We start from the raw sequence: 17,799 nt of genomic DNA on the forward strand, positions 1-17,799 counted from the left end.
TTAATTTGTTACAAGTTGATTAAAATTTGTGTGCTCTGTTTTCGATTTTTTTTACTTTGTTATTCGATATTTTTTTTTTAAATCTAAGTGACGATAGATTGCATTGTGATGACCAAAAAAATAATACTACTACCATGATTAATTGGCTATGTTCGTTAATTTCAATCCATAGATACCTGGAGTAATTTGATCAATTTGGCTATGCTCATCAAGTATAAAACTTTTGTACAAGGTTAGGGAAACAAATCAATTATCATAAACAATGCATGTGGGTAATACTAATTTATCAAGAAACATGATTTTAGCGATGACAACACCTCTGCCCTTCCAATGATCGTTGATTCTTCGTCTTCTCTCTCTGTTTCTCTTGACTGGGAGGAGAAGATCGAGCCTGGGACGCCCAAGCAACGGTGGCCTAGAGACCGAGCCACTCAAGCGTAGTCGCAGTCGGTGAAGCGTTGCCGATGAAGGGGTGCCTCCGCCGTTCCTACGATTGTCAATTCTTCCTCTTCTCTGTGTTTGTTTCGTCTGTTTTGAGGGAAGAGTAATGGGGGTTGAGGAAGTAAGAGACAATGTCGTTTGAAGTATAACCCACAAACGGTGTCGTTTCACTTAACGCTACGCGTGAAACAACGTTAACGGAATGGGTTAAACAGTTAATGGAAGGACAAACGCAACTTATGTTAAATCTTTCAGGGACTAATTTGATTAAAAAAATCATTCGGAGATGAGAATGACAATCGCGTAATCTTTCGAGGACCAATTTGACAATTAACTCATTATTTTATTTTATTTGATTCTTTTGTCTACAGAAAACAGAAAATATTGAGCTTTATTATGATTTTCATCCGAATGATGAAATCTATTTTAAGAACATTGATTTCTCATTTCTCCCAAGAGAAATGTTCAAACTAACATTTATTCATTAACTGATACACAACATTAAACAAATTCACACAAAAATTACAAAAATGATAACTGGTCCATAATGAAGTAGCAAAAGAATAATTATAATTCACAAGAGATACATCAAGCTACATTGCTATGCACCCTTTTAGGCCTAAATATTAATAACACCCCAAAAAAACACATATGACCCTCTTTTTCTCCCTCTGCTACTCACCAAAACTCTGCTCTATCTCTCTCTCTCTCTCTCTCTCTCTCTCTCTCTCTCTCTTTACTCATCCGTCACACATCCGCTAGAAGCTGATTTCACATTTTTAATGTACTGCAATTCAGAAACCAAATAAAAGCTAAGCATAAAAGCACAAGAAATAAAGTGTATTTATTTTTTCATTTTTCTTTTGTTGCATCTTAAGGAACTTCATGTCTCATCATACCTTGTAGAGAACTCCTTGGTTAGCTTTGTATGGCGGAGCAGACCATTTCTTCTTGCGTGCCTCCATCTCCTCGTCGGATACCAAAGTATCAATCCTCCTCTTCTGGACGTCGATGTTGATGACATCTCCGTTTTGAATCAAGCCGATTGGACCACCCTCCTGTAACATCAATTAAACCACAAGTATTATCAGCTGCTACAAGGAACTATAAGATTTTTCTTCATAGATTGAGTACAAGAACATGTCACGAAATAAATACCATCTCTATCTATATCATTTTAGATAATATAACGACAGCAGGAACATGTTACAGAAAATCATTTGATCGAATATCAAAGATTTTACATTGTTAGCATCTTCAATTTTTTTTAAGCTTATTATAGCCATAATAAAATGATAATATAGCATAGTCAATTAACCTGTGCTTCAGGGCATATATGGCCAACAACAAATCCATGTGATCCTCCTGAAAATCTCCCATCAGTCAACAAGGCAACTTCCTGCAGCATCCAAATGTAAGAAATGTCAATAATTAGGTCCATTATCACGGTCTCTTGTAAATTACAAAATAAAATAAAATCAAATTAAGCATATTTGCCAGCATTGATAGATAGATAGACAAGGATTCATATTAATTGAGACTCCTACAGTATCAGAGAAAACAACAATAAACAAAAACAAAGCCTCCTTATCCCACTAGGTAGGGTCGGCCACGTGGATCAGACGACACTATTGAGCTTTATTGTGTATCATGTCTACAGTAAGACTGTTTACCTGTAGAAAAGACTATTACAAAGAAAGTAAATAGAATAAACAAAGATATCATAGGTCAGACCTTTCCAAGCCCTGCACCCATTATTGCACTTGTTGGTGTTAACATCTCAGGCATGCCTGGACCGCCCTTAGGTCCCTCTCCCCTAATTACAACCACTTTCCCCTGACAAAGTGGAATATCATATGCAGAGATTCAATTAATGATTTCAATTTAGCAGTGGTTAAATCCGTGTAAAGCGTAACAAGGCAGTGGAAAGAAATACCTTAAAACTTGAAGGATCCTCTGAAATGGCAGCAATCATTGACTCCTCTCCTTCAAATACAAGTGCAGGGCCTGTTGAAAAATCCATGTCATTAACATGTGATTCAGGCAAACATAATTTATCCAAAGCAATATTTTAAGAAATTCATAAAATACAGAGAGAAACTTCACCAGAGAAGTATAGCCCCTCTTTTCCAGTAATTTTAGCAACAGAACCCTGTGGGGCAAGGTTTCCGTATAATATTTGAATGTGCGCTGTCTTCTTTATGGGATTTTCTATAGGCCTTATTATTTCCTGAACCACACATAACACAAAATTTGTAGCTTGCAAGAGATTAATTCATTAACAATCAAATTGTGGGAACTGTGAAGTGTTAGCATTGATAAAATTAAACATAAATGTCATGATACTCATACCTGGCCCGGGGACAAGGGAGGAACAAGTTCAGAATTTTCAGCAAGTGTCCTCCCAGTAACTATAGAAGAGGTATGTCTATGTTAGTGACATGCATATTCTGCAGGAAAGAATCTTCTTTTCTAAACACACAAAGACAAATGGCCATACCAGTCAAACAGTCCCCCTCTAGAAAGCCTTGCTCAAGAAGGTAGCGGATAACAGCAGGGGTTCCTCCAATCTATCAAAAACAAAAATGAGTTTCAAGCAATATATGATAGAATAGAATAGCATAGGCACCACAAGCATGACTTCAAGAAAGATAACAACAATCAAACCTTGTTCAACTAAGCAGGATCAGCTACATTTACATTGATAAGAGAGTGCCATAATACCATATAATAAACCAAATCTATTTTAAAACTATTTAAACCTAAATCTTTAAGTTGTTTCTCCAAGAGTTTTTCGGTCAACTCTTAAGTTTTAACTGCTGAGCTTCCCTCCGTGTGATTTATCCGGAATTTATCATGCCTACTCCACATATGACCAAACCACCTAAGTTGAAATTGCACCATCCTTTCCATAGTGGGTACAACCCCAAATTTCACTCTAATTCATTCTTTCTTTATCCTATCCTATATACCCATTGAATGCAATATTTCTCATCTCTACACCATTCACTTTATTTTCTTGAGGTTTTTTTACAACCTAATTTGGTACCATTGAAAAAAAAAAAAAAGCTGAAGCAATACTCCATTAGTTAACATAAAAATTAAATACATACCTTGTGAACATCTTCCATGACATATTTTCCACTAGGCTTGAGATCTGCAAGGAAAGGAACCTCATCGCTAACCTTTTGGAAATCATCAAGAGACAATTCGATGCCAACAGACCTGCCAAAATCATTATATGACCTTTCCAATTAGAATTGTTATCTGAGTAAGAATTTTGGCACCAAACTTCACTTACTTGGCTATAGCAATTAAATGTAACACAGCATTGGTAGATCCACCAAGTGCCATAACTATAACCATTGCATTGCGTAGTGATTTACGAGTGATGATATCTCGGGGCTTCAAGTCCATCTTCAACAATTCGAGAAGATATTTTCCAGCTAATCGGCACTCATCCAACTTTAATGGATCCTCAGCAGGTGTAGATGAGCTATAGAAGTAAAAAATAAAGGAAACCACATATTTTATTTTATTTTTCTTGGGACCAAAAAAGATGAGGAAAAACAATGTCAACCTACATAACATACTTACCTATAAGGAAGAGACATTCCCATAGCTTCTATTGCAGAAGCCATGGTATTGGCTGTATACATTCCTCCACAAGCCCCAGCACCCGGGCAAGAGTTGCGGAGAACATTTTGTCGGTATTGATCGTCAATTGATCCACTCACATATTCACCATAAATCTACAGCAAAATTTCTGGTTAAATGTGACATAGTGGTATCCAACTTCTGAGATATTCAGGGAAACAGATATATATTATAAAGTACAGCATTTTAAAGTGCTGACCATTACAAAATTCTCAATTTTTCGATTTAAAGAGGAGCTCCGTTATTTCTAGGAAGATGGTCCAGACTCCAGACATAGGGAATATGACATCCTAATTGACAATATAAGATTTTCTCTAATAATTTCTTGCAAGTATAAAGGACCTCAGAGAGAACCAGTTAGTATATGTTTTTCTTTTATTCATTTTCATATTTTAACTGTTCAAGCAATATTTTCCACTCTCCTCATTAAGTTCTTTCTTCTATCTCTTGAAAAAACTTGCCTTTGTTTTAATTGGTGCAAAATCAAATATGAAGAAATTAACTAAACAGGAATCACATTAAGACGGAATTTGACTCGAGACATTTATTTCTTATACCTGAAAGGCAGATACTATGTCGAATGTATTACCCTGAAAATGACCAGGCTGCAAAAAGGAATATTACAATAAACATTAGAAAGAATATAAACAACCTCAGAATCAGTAATGACATTTCACATTTTCACTAAGGAAATGAACAGTTAGGGGGCTGCAGCTGGCTTCACAAACATGTTAATTACATTGATCAAGTGAAATCTAAAACAATTACAAGAGGGCATAGCCGAATTTCCTCCTACCTTTATAGTCCCACCATAAACCATAATGCTTGGTCTGTTGAGGCGGCCCATTGCCATGATTGTACCTGGCATCTGTAAAACTGTGAGATGTATGACTCAACTACTAAAAGAATACAATCTACAACTCCTCTAAAACATACACAAGTAATCACAGCAATACAGCAGAAATTGGAAACTTGACAAGCTAACAACTGAGCTATTGCAGACAAACGAACGTATTAACCAACAAAAATCAATCCACCAAATCTGCAAACTAAAGAAACCCAACAAAACAAAGTTAGCAAAAACACTCTCTTTTATCTAATCTATATTCCGGCCTACCGAACTAAAAGAACTTCACTCTAAAAAAAAGTAACCTTTGTATATCCCCATTCACATAAACACAAAATTAAAACCTTGCTTAAGAAAAACAGTATGAAAAACAAGTTGAAAAGTGAAGGTAAAAAGTGTTTACATTTTTGTCACAGCCAGGGATGGAGATGTTGCCATCATACCACTGAGCACTCATAACGGTTTCAATGCTATCAGCGATGAGGTCCCTGGACTGCAAGCTGTAGCACATGCCCCTCGTACCCATGGAAATGGCGTCGCTGACACCGATGGTGTTGAACCTGAAGGGGATCATGCCGGCTTCCCTAACGCCTTCTTTAACGGCCTCGGAAAGTTCCAGAAGGTGCATGTTGCAGGTGTTACCCTCGTACCAGACGGAAGAGACGCCAATCTGGGGCTTGTCCATGTCGTCCTCGGAGAGACCCACGCCATAGAGTACGGCCTGGGAGGCTCCTTGGGACTTTGGTTGGGTTATTCGGGAGCTGTACTTGTTGAGCTTTTGGGTGGCGGCGGCGGCGGAGGAGGACTCCGGCGGGGAGTCGACGGTGACGGAGGGAGAGGATTGGGAGGCTCTGATGGAGAAGAAGGGGAGAGTGCGGCGGTGGAGAGTGGGGAGCGAGGTGGGTAAGAAGAGAGTGGACTGCATTGTGATGATTGAGAAAAGAGAGGAATCAAGATTCAAGAGTGAAGAGTGAAGAGTGGAGAGTGAAGAAAGGGTTTAGAGAAGGGGATTGAGGGTTTAGCTAGGTTAGGTATGATTAATTGATTATGAACATGAAATGACAATTGCCTTTTAAATTTTTGTCACTTATTACCTACTTTTGTCTCTCACTCCCTTTTAATTTTTTTTAAACTTGTTTGGCTGGTGTTCAAATTTTTTATTTGTCAGTGTGCTTCATACAAATTTTAATATAATAAATAAATAATATTTTTATATCATTATATCTAAATATAATTAATAAATAAAATAATAGTTTACATAAAATATTTAAATATTAAATTATTTTTATTTTATAAAATATTTTTAAAAAAAAAAATTAAAAGTTTACAGGAATAAATTCTTTTTCTTCCTTCCTAGAATAAAAATAAAAAAAGATGACTTAGGAAATTATTCAATATTTTTATGAGTTAATAGTGAAAATATTGTTATGTATACATTAAATTGGTATCCAAAAATTTAGACAATTAATGTGTCACAAAATAATTAAGTTAGGTGTTATCATTCAAAAAACAAAACCAACAATTTTACTCACAATTGCATTTTTTAGGTGCCAATTTGTTGTTTTTTTTTTTCATTAGCGGTTTTGACTTTTGACTATTAATTCAACCGGTGATGTTATATTATAAAATTATTTTAGTGACTAAATTTAATTAAATTGGTCTAATAATTTAAGAATTGATAATAAAAAATTTTAATTAAAAAAAGCAAAAAAAAAATAAAAAAGGTTTAATTAAATTTAATTTAAATAATAATTTCTTCGCCTACCATCTCTTTAATCCATATTTTTACACATAAATCACATATATCATGTGTATATAAAAGACTAATTATAGACACCAAAAAATATTTTTAAAAAACTAATTATTAAGTTATTGACTTTTCCTATTGTGCCAAGGAATTAAGTTATTAGTTGAATTTAAAATTAATAAAAAAAATGTTTACAAATACTAAAAATTAGTTGGTATATTTATATATGTATTATTTTATATTTTTCGATAAAGTGAATAGCCATTAAAATTTAAAATAATCAAATTTTTTATAATAAAATACTCAATTTTTTTTATAAAATAATCAAACTTTTTCACGATGATGAAACCAAATGTTAATAAATACAAAAAATCTGTTGTCATTATATTTTTATATATGTTAAATTTCTGAGAAAAGAGCATAATAAGAAAGATAATATTATATGTAAAGTTGTTGTGTTGAAGTTGTTGTTATATAATACAAGAGTCACTTTATTTATAGGGATATTATCAACTAACTTTATAAATATTCATCTACTAACTACTAGTCATTACTAACTTAACTCAAAACTACTAACAACTCTAATAATATTTTAATATGTCTCGGTGGATGAAAGATATTAATAATCCCCAACTTGAATAAGTTTTGATGAGATGGTTGAGAAAGAGGCGTGCAACACGACGACACAGAAGAAGAGACGTGCAGCATAGGTCGCGATTCTGGTCATGACAAGAAAGAGAAAAATGCCTTCGGCTCTGATTAGGGAAAGATGTGAGCAGCGTGCAGTGACGCGGAGGAGACGATGCGTGTAGCGCTGTGACGCAGAAGAAGAAGGAAGACGCGTGTGTTGCGGGCTGGTGATTTTGGTCATAGAGAAAATGAGGAATAAGGCTACTGCTCTAGTTCTGTGTTTGAGAGTGAGATAATCAGGAAGGAGTAGGAAGAAAAACAATAGAAAAAAAAAAAGGGGGATGTCGGAGATGTCGCGGCGACACAGGCTGGCCAGCAGCAGGGTGAACAGATAGATAAAGATAGGGAGAAAATGTATGGACAGGGGGGTGGTTCTTGACAGAGGAAGAAGGAGAAAAGGGACGAATAAGAAGAGAAGAAAAAAGAAGAAGTGACGGTGACAACAAACTTTGAGAAGCGCGTGAAGGCGCCTTTTAGCTCTCAACAGCCATAAGTTTGGGTCCGTTGGACTTGGAAGGACAAGACGAAAAGGATGGATTATTTGGTGAGGTGAAAAAGTATCAGTAACAAGAACAAAGAAAAAATTATAGATGAAAATATTTGGGTGAAAAAGAAACATGGTGATTTTTCACTGAAAAACTAATGACTTATCCTCTTCAAAGTTATTCTGATACCATGTTAAATTTTTGGGAGAAGAGAAGAATAAGAAGATAATATTATATGTAAAGTTGTTGTGTTGAAGTTGTTGTTACATGATACAAGAGTCACCTTCTTTACAAGAAATTAAAGATATTACCAACTAATCTCATAAATATCAATCTACTAACTACTAGTCATTACTAATTTTTTTTGGTTTCCCACGGTATCCCCCAACCCGACAAGTCAAGGACTAATCCGTCGCGGTACTGAGCTCCATTTAAGGGTTTGCCGCTGGCCAATGGGTTGCTGCATGCACAAGGCGGGATTCGAACCCCCGACACTTGCTTAAGCGGACTAGTGAGCTAACCACTAGACCAACCCAACTTGGTTAGTCATTACTAATTTAACTCTCAACTACTAACAACTCTAATAATATTTTAAGAGTAAATACCCAACCCGATCTTTGTTAATTTTCACGAATGACAAAGCCATCCCTATCCAAAAAAAAAAAATGGACACTTCGACCCTCAACTTTTTTATTTTGGGACAATACGATCTCTTTGTTAAAAAATTCATTAAATAATAATAAAAATTAGTTTTGTGGGGGGATTTTATTTGAATTTTGTGGGGTTTTAAAACTCCACAAACTATTAATAAGTTTGTTTTTGAAAAATTCATTCACCAATGGTGGTTAAGTGAAGAAAAACCATTGATGAAAATAATGTCGCAAAAAAAATAATTGTAGTACAAATACCTTTTAAAGGAAAAAAAACATCGAATAAGAAATGAAAGAAGATAACTTTAATGTTGATAATATTGGTATTGGTGATGATAATTTTTGTTATTATTTAACAATTTTTTTTAATAGAAGGATCGTATTGTCCCAAAATAAAAAGATTGAGGACCAAAGTGTCTGTTTTTTTTTATAGAAATCGCATTGTCTTTCATGAAAACAGATAAGGACCGGATTGGATCTTTACTCATATTTTAATAATATATTTATTTATATTTTAATTATAAATATATAATTTTTTTATATTTCAGTATATATATTGTTATATAATGTGCTTTATATTAAAACCGCAGCCAGTAGTATGCTAAAATAATCCGCATTCGGTCCCATGATTTCTTTTTGTCGATTATTGGAGATGTTACTAAAAACAAAATGGTAACATAACCCCTTTTATAAAATAATAGAGAGTAAATATGGCTAATCTTCATCTTATATAATATTCTTCTTTTTTTTTTTTTGTCAAGTGGATTGGATAGCCCCCGATCCTAGAAATTACACCCATATTTCACACACACACAACACACTCACATACACTACCATGGGTATCATGGATTCTTAAACCAACAACCAGCCTCAGCTGGGATTAGAACCCAGATGCAGCGCTGTATGAGGCAGATAGAAATGTCATCTTTGCTGGGCCTCTACTGCATATAATATTCTTCTAAAAACTAATCATTCAATGGTGTCACTAATAGACAAGTTTTGGGCCCAATTTTTGTTGTCCAACATGGAAATATCTTATTTGATAGGGAAAATATACAATCAATAATGTGTGATCAAACCAACTTAGGTTAGTCGATAGCTCGCTCGTCTGCTTAAACAAATGTTAAAGATTCAAATCCCACATTGTGCATGCAACAACCCAACCAACAGCAGACCCTTAAATGAATGAATATACTGAGTACAAAAAAAAATTATGTGATCAAGATTTTTTTTTTACAGCAATGTATGTATTTTGATTTTGAATTTTCATATATCATATCAACATGTGTTATCAGTTTTTTTTTTTTTTTTTTTTTGAAGAAAAATGAGCTCAACACATTCAGTGGAGCATACAAGAAAACATAATAAACAGTTTTGCAACTCCTATGTTATCTTCGGCATAGCCATCAACAACATGAGTTACCTTTTGCACCACTCTCTAAAGCAACCAAACATCTTAGCAACGCAATCTACCACTTCCGCTGTCTTGTTATGAAAAATGACCTCATTTCTACATAATCAGATATTCCATATAATTGAGAAGAATCCCACTAACCATGTTTTTCGCACGAACCAAGTAAACAACTCTACCCGCGGTGGAACAATTCCTTTCCATATTTTATTTGTGAACTTATAGCTGAGGATATCATCCGTCAATGTCTGTACCTGCAAAACCTGCACAAATGAGTTAGTTGTATAAATGTCTTCTTTATCAAGTTTTCACACCACTCTATCTTGTGTGTCTGCTATCAGTCTCATAGCTTGCAAGATCTCAAGCATTTGGTTCAAACTGTCAGTCTCCCATTGTCGGAGTTTCCTCCTCCAATGGAAGTTCCAAACCCACTCTATCCCATCCCAAAATTAACACTCCCCAATCACGGATCCCTTATTATCTGAAATTAAGTAGAGTCTTGGAAATGAGTCTTTTAGATTCCCTGACTGTAGCCATGTATCTTCCCAAAATATGGTTAGTCTATCATCGCCTACTTCCATAGCCAACCCGTCAATCATCTTCTGTCTGACATGCTGCTCCTTGATTTGCAAGTAACAAATATCTCTCCACGGACCCCCTTTTGCTGGTATAGCTTGAGTAGACAATAACTGCCCAGGGTTTAGATTATTGCATGAGCACACTATCTTCTTCCATAGAGAGCATTCTTCCTTAGAGAATCTCCACCACCATTTAAACAACAATGCGGTATTACGAATCATCGCATCTCCCACACTTAGTCCCCCTAGTTTTTTCGGTGCCTGTATCATCTCCCATTTTACAAGAGCCAGTCCAGGTCGTCCGTCGTCCTTCCCCCAAAAGAATCTTCGTTGCAATGAGATTATTCTTTTGCCACCGTAACTGGCATTTTATACAAGCTCAAATAGTACGTAGGTAGACTATTAATCACAGATTTGATGAGAACCAACTTCCCCGCTTTACTGAGCACCTTTGCTTTCCACAAACTCAATTTCTTCTCCACCTTATCTATTACTGGCTTCCATATTTTTACCAGCCTCGGGTTTGCACCTAGATTAATTCCCAAATACTTCACTGGTAGATTCGCCGCCTGACATCCTAATAATATGCACATTTGACTCACCCAAGCCTCACTGCAATTTACTGGTATCAAACTAGACTTGTCAAAGTTAATGCTCAATCCCGACATAACCTCAAAACACCTCAGGAGCCTCTTGTAGTTTCTCACTGTCTCCTCCTCTAGTGGACAGAACAATATAGTGTCATCAGCAAACTGAAGGTGAGATAGCTCTATATTGTCCCTGTCAACTAATAGAGGGGATATTCTCCTATTTCTTACCGCCTCCCCGATCATCCTGTTCAGCACATCTACAACGAGGACAAATAGAAAAGGTAATAACGGGTCGCCTTGTCGAAGTCCACTTTCCATCTTGAATGGTTTGGATGGAGCCCCATTAACCATTATAGATATAGAAACTGATCTAATGCACTCTACAATCCATGCCCTCCATCTTCTACCAAACCCCATCTTTTCCAGCACAATATCAATAAAATTCCATTTGACTCTATCATAGGCTTTCTGGAAGTCCAATTTGATGATAGCTGATGCCTTCTTCTTCATTTTTAGCCACTGTACAATTTCACAGGCAATTAACGCTCCATCATGTATTCGCCTGCCCTTGATAAATGCACTCTGTGATTCTCCAACCAATCCTGGCATTACGCTCCTCATTCTTCTTGTCAACACTTTTAATATGACCTTGTAGATGCAACCAACCATACTGATCGGTCTATGGTCCTTTATCTCCTTCGCGCCCACAAACTTCGGAACCAACGCTACCCAAGTAATATTGGAGTCTGCTGGTAGTCTCTCTGTCTCAAAGAAGCTCATCACAGCTTTAGTGAATTCCACCCCAATCTCCTCCCAACATCTTTTTATAAAATTCATGTTATATCCATCGCTACCCGAAGCCTTAGATGATTCACAGTCCCATACTACCTCCTTTACTTCCTCCACCGTCGGTAACACCTCTAGTGCTTGGACTTCCTCCATCTCCAACCGATTGACTAACCCATCTCGAAAACTGATATTTGGCGGCTCGTCCTGGTGGTATAGGTTCCTGTAGAAATCTCTAATTGCAACGTTAATTCGTGCATGATTCCTTACCAACCTTCCATTAATCACTAGAGACTCAATCCGATTATTCCTTCTCCTTGCTGATGCAATATTGTGAAAGTACCTGGTATTCCTATCCATCTCCTTGGCATGATGAGACCTAGACATTTGCTTCCAGTGTATATCTTGTCTCTCATACCATACCTCACAACATCTTACCAGTGCCTTTCTTCTTGCTTCTACTGTACCATTGTATACACCGTTGCTAACCATGTCATCCACTTTCTTGATCTCGTCCTCAAACCTTTGGATCTTCTCACGTATATTCCCAAAGTGCTGCTTGTGCCATCTACCTAGTGGTTTTGCCAGCGCCTTCAGTTTGTCCAGGAACTGCACATCGCCCAATCCCCTCCATTCTTCCTTTATCATCTTTAGAAAGCCTTCATGCGTGAACCATGTGTCTAAACTGCGGAACGGTCTTGGTCCCTGAGCTATTCTTCTATCTTTCACTATTAGAGGACAATGATCTGAAAGGCCCCTCAGGCCTCCTCTTAGGCGAGTATCTGGGTATGCATCTAGCCATTCCAAGCTAACCAGGCTTCTATCAATACGGCTGCAGCACTGGCCTCTAAACCATGTATACTTGCGATCATTGATTGCCAAATCCACCAACTCCATATCATTGAGCCATGCTTTGAAGTCTTCAGCAGAAGCTGACAAGTTGGTCGCCCCTTTTCTTTTCTCTATACGCACAATCTCATTGAAATCTCCCATGTAGCAAAATGGAGTTTGACACAATCCTGTAATATAACTTAATTCCTCCCACATTAAGAGTTTTTCGTCTCTCACATGCGGGCCATACACCAGACAAATGCACAGTGAAAATTATCTTTGGTCATCACTCCTTTTACATATAACCACCTATCTCCTTTATAGCAATTCATCAATTTAAATACTAATTCATCCCAAATTAATAGTAAACCTCCGGACACTCCAACAGAATTAACACACTCCCAACTAGCTCTATCATTACCTCAAATTCTAGCTACATCATATTTATTCACCTCTTCTTTTTTTTGTTTCTATCAACCCAAAATATCTAATCTAAGGGACACTCTACTGTACAGATTAAAGTTGTATAGAGAGAATATAAATTCTTTTTATAATTATTTTTTATTATTTTATTGTTCAAAATGTGGGTTCTAGTTTTTTCAATTTCTCTTTCATCCCATAAAAAGAAAGATCTGTAAACTTACATTTTATCATATAATTCACCCTAATATAAACTTATTTTTGAAGTTTCTAATCATGTTCAATTTTGCAACACCTCTCAACCCCTTAATATTCCAAGAGCTTAAAATCATTTATAAATTTTATTACACACCTGCTTACGACATTTTGGGCGACTTCTTCTGATTTTCTCCTTATGTTATCAGATTTTTTTTCACTCAGAGACCATTACGAGTGGGTTTAATGAGTTTAAGTATTATATATGAAATCTTAAATTCAAACTTTTTCTCCCACTATTCTGTCTATACAGTGATATTTTAAGGATGTGAAACAATGATTTTGTATCAAACTTTCAAACAAAGGGTACCAAACTTATGTTTGTATTCATCTATATGTAAAATTTGAGCAACAAATTATTATTATCAATTAACCCGTGGGATCTGCATGCACATGTAATTAGGCACACCAAAAAGTATACATAAATAAATAAACAAAAAATCACAAGGTGTTGGATCTTTATCTGGGTAGTAATTCAATCAAGGAATCTCTGCTATTTAAATAACATATTGCTCATTGTTTGTCTTTTTTTTCTGTCTTATACTTTGTTGTGATACTTTGAAATTTGTTTCAAATGCAGCACATATCACAAATTGAGCCTATAAATATTAGACTATGATTGACTCAAATTGAGAAGCTCATTTCAAGTAGTATAAGAATGGAAAAACCAAACCATTAAAGCAGTTCCTAAAGTCTATTTGTTGAAGAGGCTAACAAAAACAACAATTTCTATTATCCCTTGCTGGATATAGTGTACTCCAGCAAGCAAATCGAATGTACCTTTGTTCATACCTTGAGCAATGAAACGTTCCAACATTAGTATGCCCAAGTCATGTTCTATTTTCTTAGACCCCTTTTTTTTTTCTGCCACTAGTTTTCTTCCTTTTCAATTTGCGTGTACGTTGGGTTGCTTCACTTCCTTGTCATCATTAATTAATAATTATGTAGGTGATTAAATTATTTTATATTAAAAATATAATGTTTGAATTTTTTTTAAAAAAATATTTTATCCAAACATGATATGACTTTAATTGTAATTTTATCGTTTTAAAACAAATATATATTTGTTATATCCAAAAAACATTACTACTAATTTTGATTTAAAAAAATACTTCAACTTCATTTAAACACAAACACTCACAAAATATAAGAATGATATATTTATAAAAAAAACTAAATATAAAAATAACATTAATCTGACATTTTTCTCCATCATCCAAGAATTTACAACTACTATCGTCTATGTCACACAGATTTAAGAAATTTTAAGTTGGATTCCTTCATTATCCAAGGATTTAAATATAGACATTGCAACAGTTATTGTAACATAACATAACAAAGTCGAGAACAGTGTCTGTATTTTCATATAACAGTTAACATTTGAGTAGAAAATCTAAGACTTCTACCTAACCACAGCAGTTGTTTTTCTGAGAAATTGGTTGTCCCTTCATTTGAACAGTTTCTGACGAATTACTAGCAGTTGGTTGGCTTCCCATCCTACAGGTAGGTTCCAAAACATCACACAATCAATACTTTTCCATAATAGATTACATGCTACTAAATGTAAGATGATTCGTGTAATAGAACATTAACACTGCATAAAAATCTAGCACAAGTTTAAGAAGAAAAGGGGCATAAACTTATCATGGCCTTTCAATATTTTTTAGTGTTGAAATCTCCACAAAAGTAATCAAAGAACAAAAAATCACAGTTTTTATTGGCCTATGTAATCTGGTAACGGTCTCAAATGAAAAAGAGGGGAAGCAAGAAATATTAGATACTTCTTCTTAATCTCTGCTGCCATAGTTAAGAAAGCCTGCTCCACATTGATTGAATCTTTAGCACTTGTCTCGAGGAAAGGGATGCCAAGCTCATCTGCAAATGCCTGTCATATATGATTATAACACAATAATGTTAGACAAACTATGGTTTTCTTACTCTTCTCTTATTTTACATGGAGAGTAAATATTTAATTACTGTGGAGTCACTCGTTTACTTCTTTGAGTAAACAATTCTATATTCATTAATCAGTAATAACTACTGAAACATATCACAAGACGAACATGTGCTCCTAAAGGAAATAGGAAACATTACATGCTAACACATGGAAGGTTACCTAAACATGATCTAGACCTTAGAGTAAAAACTTCTGTTGAACAATAAATATGATGAAAGAAAACATGTATGAAAAGGTATAAAAATTAATTGGAAAAAAAAAGGAAAAACTTCCAAGAAACAAGAAAATTGCTCAATGAATGTGCACAGGAAAACAAAAAGATACTTAGACATTTACCTTAGCAGTTTGAGTATCAACAACCTTATTCTCAACTAAATCACATTTATTGCCCACAAGAAGCTTGCAGACACTGTCACTAGCATATCTATCTATCTCATGCAACCACTGCTTCACATTGTTGAAGCTTTCCATCTCGGTAACATCATAGACAATCTGTCACAATCCCGAACTCCATAATTTTAGATGTTTGCTTTAAAAACAAGTTTATTGGTGCTAAGGCAAGCATGCATTTCTAGCTTTAGAGGATTCATATGACAAGAAAGTTACTTACAATAATTCCATGTGCTCCCCTGTAATAACTGCTTGTTATGGTCCTAAAGCGCTCCTGACCAGCCGTATCCCACTAAACAAATTAAATAGAGAAAGTATCAGACATCAATTCTTAGGAAGAAAGATGGTGTCTTGACTCTTGAACACTGGGCACCATCATTGATCCTTCTTTCAAAGATTTGCAGTGAGACAAAATGAATCATGCAATTGAGTTCTAATTACAAAGACATCTAGAAAATACATCAAAACAGACACATTCAGCCTCAAGAGTGCAACTATAAGAAAGAAATGCAATGTTACCATGTGGCCACCATAATCAGAGACTGGAGCACACCGTTATAACAAAATGGTTATGACCATGCTGAACTTTGCCGAAATTGGTTATGTCAAAATCACACAGACAGAGAGGACACATGAGAGAAATCAAGAATTCACTATCGTTGTTTATGCTGTACACATTCCATGGACCACAGTCCACAGATTACTACGCCAAAGGTGAGTAAATTTGTAATCTGAGGGATGTGGGGCATTATACTCATAATAGGATTGGTTTTAATGAGAAGAAAGTACAAACCTAAATGTAGTTGAAACCAAGCCAGATATATAATAATAATAATAATGGAACTAAAAGAAGCCATGGCATGTGCGTTAATTGTTTTGTTTAAAACATAACGAAGCTTCTTCATTTTTAGTATATAGTTTTGGGGCTTTTGCAAGATTGGACATGTATAGTTAGATCACCGACGGAAACAAGGGTTACAAACAGAAAAAAAAGGGCCATAGAAATTGACATAATATTTAAAAAAAAAAAGAAAAAAACTCACAATCTGCAGCTTGATGGTCTTCCCTTCCAGCTCCACAGTTCTGATTTTCTGAAAATAAATAAATAAATAATAGAGTGAAATTATAATGAGTATTGAGAAAGGCGTAAACAGTGAAGCAAAGTAACAAATGGAAAATATTAGGTTACATACGAAATCAACTCCAATGGTGCTGATGTAGCTGTCGATATAAGAATCATCCTGAAGAAATTAATCAAAGACAGAGAGCGGGTGAACAATTAGAAGAAGAGGAAAAAAGAGAGTGAAAAGGAGGGTTTTACAGCGAATCTGAGGAGGAGGCAAGATTTTCCGACGGACGAGTCACCGATTAGTAGAAGCTTGAAGAGGTAATCGCTGTCAAATCCATTCAAATTACAACAATTAATTAATATTAATAATTAAACTTAAAAAGGGGAAAGAGAGAGAGAAAGAGAGGAAAGGAAACTCACTATTCGTTGCTCATTTTGAAAGGAATGAAATGAAATGAAAGGAAAGGAAAGGAAACTAGCTCTCTCTACTCTTCCTCCTTGCTTGCTTGATCCGTTGCAATGGTCAAATTAAATGATTGCTTCTTTTCTTTTTCTTTATACACCTTTTGTTAAACAAGTTCTGTCGACAGCAACAAGGTAAATACTCAATTAAACTACTAATTACCTTTTAATTCTTTCTTAAGTACTAACAAATAAACAGCAGAGAAAGAGACGTTACGGTTTCAGACTGGTAGCGGTGCGGCCTCAACACTCCCACAAACGACGCAGTCCACTCTGCCAAGAAATCTCATTGAAAAACATTTTATATGTGCTGTCATGTGTTGGGAAAGAAAAAAAAAAAAAAAAAGACAAATAGCTACTTAACCTTTTGTTCTACGAGCATTTTTGTCTCTAACCATTAAAAAATACTTTTAAGTTCCTGACCTTCACAAAATTTGGACGGATCAGTCCTTCCGCTTAAATGCCTCCGTCAGGGACTGATCCGTCCAAATGCCTCCGTCAAGGACTGATCCGTCCAAGTTTTGTGAAGATCA

General features: G+C 35.4%; 2 protein-coding genes across 4 annotated transcripts; both read right to left on the minus strand.

Moving 5' to 3' along the window:
* Positions 1-880: 880 nt before the first annotated feature.
* Positions 881-6,019, minus strand: LOC112741177 (dihydroxy-acid dehydratase, chloroplastic). Of its 3 annotated transcripts, none has more exons than XM_025790043.3 (14): positions 5,349-6,019; positions 4,895-4,966; positions 4,656-4,703; positions 4,039-4,193; positions 3,743-3,937; positions 3,555-3,666; positions 2,942-3,011; positions 2,794-2,852; positions 2,548-2,671; positions 2,378-2,448; positions 2,176-2,277; positions 1,760-1,840; positions 1,341-1,499; positions 881-1,228 (listed from the first exon to the last, which is right to left on the minus strand). In XM_025790043.3, the coding sequence occupies exons 1-14, from the start codon at positions 5,868-5,870 to the stop codon at positions 1,178-1,180; spliced, it is 1,821 nt and encodes a 606-aa protein (XP_025645828.1). In that variant the 5' UTR covers positions 5,871-6,019; the 3' UTR covers positions 881-1,177. The 3 variants fall into 3 exon arrangements, with proteins under 3 accessions (XP_025645828.1, XP_072069762.1, XP_072069761.1); XM_072213661.1 differs by having other exon boundaries at positions 4,895-4,959; positions 5,349-6,006; XM_072213660.1 differs by having other exon boundaries at positions 4,895-4,974; positions 5,349-6,004.
* An 8,529-nt stretch (positions 6,020-14,548) lies between these two features.
* On the minus strand, positions 14,549-17,577 carry LOC112741178 (ras-related protein RABD1). The gene is made up of 9 exons (XM_025790044.3): positions 17,484-17,577; positions 17,225-17,384; positions 17,057-17,129; positions 16,929-16,976; positions 16,779-16,826; positions 15,956-16,027; positions 15,682-15,837; positions 15,170-15,273; positions 14,549-14,885 (listed from the first exon to the last, which is right to left on the minus strand). Exons 2-9 carry the CDS (start codon positions 17,236-17,238, stop codon positions 14,795-14,797), a joined length of 606 nt encoding a protein of 201 aa, XP_025645829.1. The 5' UTR covers positions 17,239-17,384; positions 17,484-17,577; the 3' UTR covers positions 14,549-14,794.
* Between the last annotated feature and the right edge of the window lie 222 nt (positions 17,578-17,799).

The sequence above is a fragment of the Arachis hypogaea genome, chromosome 14 (genome assembly GCF_003086295.3).
Source record: "Arachis hypogaea cultivar Tifrunner chromosome 14, arahy.Tifrunner.gnm2.J5K5, whole genome shotgun sequence".
Taxonomy (NCBI): Eukaryota; Viridiplantae; Streptophyta; class Magnoliopsida; order Fabales; family Fabaceae; genus Arachis; species Arachis hypogaea.

Excerpts from the sequence above, each read along its gene's own strand:
- LOC112741177 (XM_025790043.3), bottom strand. The coding sequence starts at position 5,870 with ATGCAGTCCACTCTCTTCTTACCCACCTCGCTCCCCACTCTCCACCGC. Across the intron at positions 1,841-2,175 it reads TGGGTGCAGGGCTTGGAAAG|GAAGTTGCCTTGTTGACTGA; the intron begins GTCTGACCTATG and ends TGGATGCTGCAG. Across the intron at positions 1,229-1,340 it reads ACCAAGGAGTTCTCTACAAG|TACATTAAAAATGTGAAATC; the intron begins GTATGATGAGAC and ends TCTGAATTGCAG.
- LOC112741178 (XM_025790044.3), bottom strand. Across the intron at positions 16,827-16,928 it reads GCACCATTGGAGTTGATTTC|AAAATCAGAACTGTGGAGCT; the intron begins GTATGTAACCTA and ends ATTTATTTTCAG. Across the intron at positions 15,838-15,955 it reads GGGGAGCACATGGAATTATT|ATTGTCTATGATGTTACCGA; the intron begins GTAAGTAACTTT and ends GGATTGTGACAG.